The sequence below is a fragment of the Centroberyx affinis genome, unplaced genomic scaffold (assembly GCF_046629955.1).
Source record: "Centroberyx affinis isolate AG114_WGS23_722 - 3 ecotype Tasmania unplaced genomic scaffold, CSIRO-AGI_Caff_v1 ptg001482l_1, whole genome shotgun sequence".
Taxonomy (NCBI): domain Eukaryota; kingdom Metazoa; phylum Chordata; class Actinopteri; order Beryciformes; family Berycidae; genus Centroberyx; species Centroberyx affinis.
Genome location: NW_027279949.1, coordinates 92501 through 101084, shown reverse-complemented (window position 1 = coordinate 101084; position 8584 = coordinate 92501). Strand labels below are relative to the sequence as shown.

General features: G+C 39.9%; 1 protein-coding gene across 1 annotated transcript in view; it reads right to left on the bottom strand.

Annotated features, from left to right (window-relative positions):
• Positions 1-464: 464 nt before the first annotated feature.
• smyd3 (SET and MYND domain containing 3) overlaps positions 465-8584 on the bottom strand; it is a 98533-nt gene continuing 90413 nt past the window's right edge. Inside the window, exons 11-12 of the mRNA XM_071526948.1 lie at positions 2722-2830; positions 465-2405 (exon numbers count right to left, since the gene is read on the bottom strand). Coding sequence (XP_071383049.1) covers positions 2289-2405; positions 2722-2830 — 226 coding nt within the window. The 3' untranslated portion in view covers positions 465-2288. The remainder of the gene's footprint in view (positions 2406-2721; positions 2831-8584) is intronic.

Here is an 8584-nt window from a genome sequence, read left to right as displayed (position 1 = left end):
CTGTGGACATGAGATCACTCATCAGGATGGTATCTATGGATTACACACAGGAGACGGGGGCCTATAAACACACACGCACACACACACACACACACAGGGGACTTTCTCCATTGCTTTGTATCTCTATAAACTGAACTTGGGTAGAGCTGAACAGGAAATAATACAAAGAAACCAAAGCTACAAAATGACAAAACGTGTCAAGCTGTCAAAAAGATGCATTGAAAATATAATGTTTTCATGCTATATTCTTGGGAATTGTTTTCTTGACATCCTTTAGGGACTTTTTACTATAAAACTGTTTTTATTGTTGATGTCTTTAATGAAACATGCATGCCATTGTCATGTGTGCTGTGGTGACTATTGGTTATTAAAATAGGTTAATTAGGCTTTTTACAGCAGTGTGCAAAATGATAAAAACAGAAACAAACAGAATCAGAAGCCAAAGCTACAAAATGTCTGTTTTTATTGGTCATCCTTCATGCTGAGTGAAACAGACTGAAACAGCTATCAACAATCCTAAGGAAGACCTGAGAATTCAAAACATTTTAAAATTTGATGGATGGAAAAAAGTAAGACTTTCACTTTCACCAACTAAACCATTTGCAACATCCTTCTAAACAAGATCTCTAACATATCAGACAGATTCTACATGATTTCGACAAGTTGTTTATTTAAATCAACCTGATTAAAAACCAGTCAGTCCAAAAATCCTACAGTAGCCTCTGCGCTGACAGCAAAGTGACGGAGATAGCACAACGGCAGTTTTCTACTGCTTGGTCCTCGCTGTGACTTGCTGTAAGTTGGTTTATACAGAAGCTAGGCCAACGGTACCAAGGAAGTTTTATGTAGGAATGGTACACATAAAAATGGCCGCTGCTCCGACCATCCAGGAGCGTTGATTAGAATGGGAAAGACCGTTCTATCCATTCAAATTCTGTGGTGGTTGCAGTATGTGCTTGGTTCAAAGAACAGAAAAGCCTCAAATATGCTGATACTCAAGTTTACAGAAAATTCAAAGTTGTTGGACTCAGGTGACAGATAACAGTTGAAGCAATCAATAGGAAAGCTTGTCATCAGCAAACAGAAAGTGATAAACCCGAAAACAGGACTTTCTATGATGGACTTGCCCTCAAAGAAAATCTGCTGGCATCAAAAGGAGTGTGCTATTTCATTGATACTGCAGAGTATACAGATGAATTTGGAGTTTGTAATCCCCTTGGCACGGCAAGAAAAAAACATCACAACTGTGGAGTGGACTGTATTTTGGATTATTTACCTCCTGGTTCTCACTCCTCTGAGTCATCTATACATTTTGCTGCAGTATTTAATAGCAATGACATGAAAGTGTTACAGGGCTACAAGAACTTGTAGGAACCTGATAGATGATGGTTAAAACTGTAAAAGGCTTAGTTCAGTACCCATACTGTTGCAGGATTTGTGGAAAACTTCACATTATTTTCCATAGGTGAAAGGTTTGAATTTCAGACTAAAGAAGTCAAGTCAGCAGCCTTCTGTCATGCTGCTCATCTCAGAGCTACTAAAGAAATTCATTAATCAATCATTGTGGCTTGGAAAGGGATTTTGAACTGGCAAAAAATCTGCTGTATTTTGATGTAACGACTCGTTTCCCCCCCGAGACATAATTTATGATTTCTTTAAAGGAATTATCCCTGTTGAGATCAAACACCCATGTTGAAATTTTGATCAAAAAATATGAATACATTGAACTTTTTATCGGTTGGTGGGTTGGTTTGTTCATTCACACACAACTATCTTACTGAATGGGGGCCTGTATCATTTATGGGGGGCAACATGTTTACTGTTGCCTTCGTCACAATAGTAAAGTTGTCACAATGTTAAAGATTTTACTAAGTAATGTGTTTGGCAGCATTGCTTACAGATATTCAAACCAACTTTGAAGCCTTTCAAAGTGATAAATTATGTTCTGACAAAATGTAAATAGATTATATGGACATATTAAATTGTATTTATGTTATTTATTGGAAAAAATAAAAGGTAAAATTTAAATTTAGAGAGACAAAAATAATGTTTTGGCATAGCTAAACAATTTAGTTCATGATGAATCAAATTTGAATTGTGTAACAAATTACTGTTATTTTCATGGAAAATTTGTTTTTTTTTTTAAAGCTGATCCTGTAATGAATGTTTCTGTTTATATCTCGAAGTGCATGAACTTTTGCTGCATTAAGAAGACACAAAATGGCATATGTGAAAGCAGCCCATTGGTTAAAAGACTGTGGCTGCCAGCGGTGTTTTGTAGCCGTCTCTTAGTTGTTGCTAGATGACGATTGGTTCATCTCAGCGTGACATTCCTCCAACTTCCTCATCAGATCAGAGGTCAAAGGGTGATCGTTGCCGTGGGTGAACTTGATGATTTCATAGGCCTGGGGGGCAGAAATAAACAAATTGTTGAAGACAGTGGGAGTTGTGGCTCCTGCTGTTGCTATGAGACACTTGAAAATATCTTTGGAGTGCAGCACACTTGGATTTTTTTTTATAATTTCAGGTATGCAAAACAGAAATGAAATTCTATGAGAAAATGAGAAAAAGAAAAAGTCAATGGTTAGCAAACTAGTGAACCCCCAACACCCCAGTACCCCCACTCCCTTACACACACGTTTTACCATGGCATTTTCTGTCTCCCCTAAATAAAGTTGAAACTACCGCTAATCACACACACAAAGACACACACATCTCTACCTGTGTGAATGTGTCCATAGCATCCTCCATGTGTCCCAGGTAATGTTGCAGCTTTCCAACTCTCATCAGCTGGACCCCATGGACCGGATGGGGATCAGGGTAGTACTGTCTGTAAAGAGAGAGAGAAAGAGAGAGAGACAGAGAGAGGGAGAGAAAGGGAGAGAGAGAGGGAGAGAGAGAGAATGAGGGGGTTCGATGGGGAGGGGTTAACACTCATTAACACTCATTATAGTGTTAATCTGCATGTATATGAACTTTAAAAAGACATTCCATTGAACACAATGATGAGATAAAACAAATGGTAGAATATTTTCCTCTTTGTGTGTGTGTGTGTGTGTATTTGTGTGTGTGTGTGTGTGTGTGTGTGTGTGTGTGTGCGTACAGCAGATTGGCAGGCAAGCTAGGGAAACTGCCACTGAGTAATCAAACAGTTGCTGGTTCAACCCCTGGTACTGACAGTGCCTGATACTGCTGAAGTGCCAGTGAGCACAGACACTCATGTACATGAATGCCAATCTGCTGCGAGGAGGTTAAAGCATGCTGGTTCCCATTAGCTAACATGCTGTGATACAGCGCAATGGGTCATTGCTTGCAATACGTCATGCCGGCTGTAAATGCTCTTGTAAAACAAAATCATACATATATGCATTCTAAGAAATAAGGGACAGTTTGACGACAGACATGGCCCTATGCTATGGAGATCCTTCAATGAAGACCTAAGACTACACATTGTTTACAATACCTAGGCAAATGAGAAGGCTCTCCCAAGGCGTTCTTGAGCAAGGGATTTAAACCCCAACTGGTCCAGTGGAGCTGCTCAGTGACCAGCAGCAGAAGACTGTGGGTGTACTGGGTGGCACCCGGAGGTGACCGTGTCTCTAACTGTGTAAGTGTGAAGCAGGGAAGCAGTCAACCTTCCCTTCAATAAATACTGTACAGACAAACATTAGATAGTTCTGGCATTAGCACAACACTCACATGTATGTACAGACACTGAGATGATGATGTTTTGTTTTGTTCCTTCGGCAAATAATAAATATTTATAGCCTCTAGGTTTCTTCCAATAATTAATCAAAAAATGAAATTAAAGAGAAAATAAAATGTATATTAAGACATCCCTTTGTTTACAGGGGGTGTGATCTACAGGGGTAGGGGGTGTCATCCAAACATAAAGGCGTGCAGTTTTCATCATCATATTAATAATTTTGCTCACCTCACACACACACACACACACACACACACAGCACGGCTAATTGAATTAGAAAGATTTGTGCCCACATGCAAAAACCGTTATTTGGTTAGAGGCATTTACTTTACTTTTTTCTATGCAATAAGCCATTTCATGGAGATATTAGGTAAATCTATCTTTCTCACCATTAAAACAGAACTAACAAACAGCCTGCTGTGGCAAGGACAAACAGACACAGAAACACAAACACACACACACACACACACACAGACACACAGACACACAGACACACAGACACAGACACACACACACACACACACACATTTTGAGAAGATAAACAGTAGATTAAACACAGCAGAGCAAATATGATTCTCCATGTTACCATAGAACCAAAACACTGCAATTTGGACACAACTATAATGTGGATTTAGATTTAGATTTACACTTTCTATAAAGATCAGTGTATCCAACTATAATCCCTAACAAAAGCAGTAGTAAAGACTTTCATGATACGTTCATAAATTCTAGCAATCATAAAGCTGGAGACAACATCATGTCTGCTATAATTCTCGGAACATATTCTGTATTTACCAGATGTAGCTGAAGATTTACCAGGCTTAAGCCACATTATAAACATTAAAATGACAGTTATGGGGTTTCTTGGTAACTCACTAGGTTAAGTTGTGTACCATGTACCTGTGATGTGGGTTCAGATCTGACTCTTGACTCTTGGTTTAGTGGTCAGAGGCACACATGAAACTTGAAAATCTTGGGGCCACATTAGAAAAACCCTAATAGCCCAAACGCATCTTAAAAATGTTAAATAGGAAACCAAGATGGATTTTGTCAGTGCAAGATGAAATATTTCCAAACTTAAACTTTTGAGATGAAATAGGATGGGCAGTTAGGATTTTATCCAATAAAGAGGCCTCCGATCCGATGCTGCCATAAAAAGCCAGCAAAAGAATAGCGCATTACATGATGAAGTTGCACACGGTTCAATTTTAAATTCAAGTGCACACTGCGAGCGCCAACACTTTGGGAAATGTGAGCTCCCACTTCCACTTTGGTTCATCAGTGTGATCGCTGTCACACTGCAGCCTGAGGCAATCCACTGACATTCACAGCACAGCGCTCAGAGGACAGCGTACAGTAAATGTTTTCAATGGCTAGAAAAGACTAAAGAGCCAGTAGTCTGCCAGTCTGTGTGTGCGCATGTGAGTGTGAGTATGAGTATCAGTGAGTGAGAAAGAGAGTTTCCCCTGCTTTACTATAGCAGGGGAAAACAGAGGATGTTCAAGTGTGCATACAGTATGTGTGCCTCCATGTCCGTGTGTCTATATATACCTGCATGGAAGTGTGGGTGCACCTGCATGTGTGTGTGAGTGTGTATATACAGTATATCTGTATGTGTGTGTGTGTGTGTGTGTGTATGTGTGTGTCTCCTCTTCAGTATTTGAGATCCCAGCCTCTTCATTAGCCAGAACAAAGCATTCTTGTCTATCTCCTATGGGACCACTTTACCAGGAATATACACCATCAGCACTACACACACACACACACACACACACACACACACACACACACAAACACACACACAAACACACACACACACACACACAAACGCACACAGACACAAACACACACAGACACATACGCAAGTGCACACACACAAAGAAGCACACAGACAAATACATATTCCCAGATGCTCTCTGAAAAGCATACACATGGACACATAGAAAGACAGAGACACAACTGCATACATATTTGCATATGCATATACACACTTGCAAACAAAATGCACACACACACACACCTACTGACAAGCATGCATACAGTGTACATGCATATTTATACGTGCACATATACCCACGAAACAAACACACACACCCTCTTAGCTCTCAGTGGTCGTCTTTTCCTGCAACCTCATCTTCCAATGAGAGAAAGAGACAAAGAGCGAGAATGATGCCATCACTTGGTGTTGTCACTGGTTTGATCAATGATGCATATCTATGGTGATCGAGCCAGTGTTCTGGTCAGCTTGATCAATGACTTTGACATCAAGAAGCTCCCTCAACCCACATAGAAGGAGACACACACACACACACACACATCAACAGCTAAATTTGCCATACTGGTGTACTATAATACACACAGTCCAATTTAATCTGTCAACAGCAGCGGTTTTCTACCAAATTGGTGGTTGATGATTGAATGTTTTTTCTGCACCAATAAATAAATAAATGACTCTAGCAGTTTTAGGTTTGAGTACATTTTCTATTGCATTGGTGTTTTTTCTGTAATTTCTATTTTACTTTTTTTTTTGCGGCAACTTTGACACTCAGCAACTGAATTTGAAAGTCTATCCTGTTTTTAATCTATAAACCAATTAACTGGCAGTAACCTTGTCTGAATTGCTCATAATAATGAAGCTGCCACCTTTATATGGTAAAGCATTAACTATAAATTAGTGTTGGCAAACACACAAACACCTTCAGACACACACACATGCACAGACTGATGGATGCATGCACACACATGCAAGCATCCATGCATGCAAACAGGCACGCATTGATGCACAATGAGCTCTGCACATATGCCGCACATACACATATGGATACACACACATGCTTACATGCGTGGGTACACACACACACACACACACACACACACACACACACACAAAGAACTGGGACAATCCTGAGACTGAGATGATAAACACACATAGGGGACTTCCAGGAAGCAGCTTTGTTGTTGGTAAACACTAGACTTCCCAAAACACTAATTTCCTCTATTCTACTTGTCTTTTATCCTCTTTTCCCTCTCCTCTTCCCTCCTCCATCCCTCCCCTCTAATTCTTTCCTTCCTTTCCCTATTTCACATCTTATTCCTCTGTTCCCTTGTGTTTCTTCTATTTGTCTATTCATGTCTTCTACTAGTTTTTCCTTTTCCTCTCCCTGCCTTTTCCTCTCCTTTATTCTCTCCTCCCCTCTCCTGTTCCACCAACTACTTCGTCCTCTTCTCGTCTCCTTCTCTTCTGTCTTTCTCCCGCGTACATCTCCTCTCCTCCTCAACTCTCCATTCCCTCCTCTCATCACCGCTGCTCTCCCTCCCTTGCCCTCTCTTGTCCTCCTCTCTTTTCTCTTGATTATACATGCACAAAATGTGAATATGAGTGTGGCTTTATATAACCACTAGCGAAGACATTAAAAGGCTTACAAAGCACATTAAAGCACAGATCTTTTCTCTCCATCTTTCATTCACTCGATTCATCTGTTCAGCTCATTCTCATTCCCAAACATACACATAGATATATACAAACACACACTCACACGCACACACACACACACACACAGTATGTGAAGGAATGCTCTTGTGGTTGCACCTTACTGGCTTAACGACCTAGATACCTTCCTCATTAGCATATGCTAATGACCCTGGCCTTGTTAAGCTCAGCAGGCCATAACGAGACACCTTGGACACTTACGCACATATTCATACACACGCACGCATGCACACACACACCAATACAGACATGGATACACACATGCGCACCCGCATACATGTATGAACACACATGCACACACAGATACAGTCAATTTTAATCCATTTCACCCCACATGACCTTGTATAAATATAGTCCACATTTCACTTCTATCCAGAGAAACCACTACTGCGTCCACATGGACTGTCCAAACCACAGCCGGGTTCATTACACTCAGTTAAATTAATTCAAAATGTAAATAGAAACTGCAATGCACCTGCCATTGATTGCATTTATCTTAATTATTTCTTCATCGGCTGAATATAACAACCTTCTTAGGGCAAAAGTTTTCCAATATTTGAATTCGGAAGAAAATGTGTTTCCTGAATTGATTGAAATGAAAGTTAATTGAATTATCGCGAGCATAGCCAGCCTAATTTGAAACTCAGTAGCATCTTTGATAATTCTGAACAGATAATTCTGAACAGTGCTAATAGTCTATTTGTTCATGACTAACTTCACAGATTATATCTGCTGTTGATTCAGAGACAAGCCTGTCAATTAATGAGGTGGTCCCAGGTCCTGTGGTTAAATGTTAATCATTAAATGGGAAGTTCAAAGACTAACCCAACACCATTAGTCCTCCATGAATAATAACAAGTTACAATATTGATTTAATTACCAAGCCAGCAATTTAAGCAGCCATAACATGCAAACGCACACATCATCAACACAAAACTCCAATTATATTTCCTCTTTGCGTATGAGTAGAACAGTACAGCAATTAAAATAATTTCATTAACTTTCTGTCTTCTGGGTCTGCCATCCCCCTTTTCTTTTTTTTCCTGGGAGAGTAAATTGAAGAGAAATAGCGTATTGTTGTATGCAGCTAGTTAGAAAGCCATAGCTCTCGGCTATGGGTAAGAGAGGGGGCGAGGAGGAGAAATTAATAGTTGTAGAAAAGTGTAACATTTCCAGGCAAATGCAGTGGAACTAATGAGGTTCTTGTTTGCAAGAAAAGATCCGCTGCCTTCTGTCTGTGAGAGGAAACCATGGATGATCTCACTGGGTTTAAATAAAAGAAACAAGAGGGAGATCAAAACCATGGGAAAAGATTAGGTGTGAGGCTTCTCCTTAATTGTCTTTTGTTTTCTGTCCAGTGCTTTTTAGTAATTTGAGAGTTCTACATT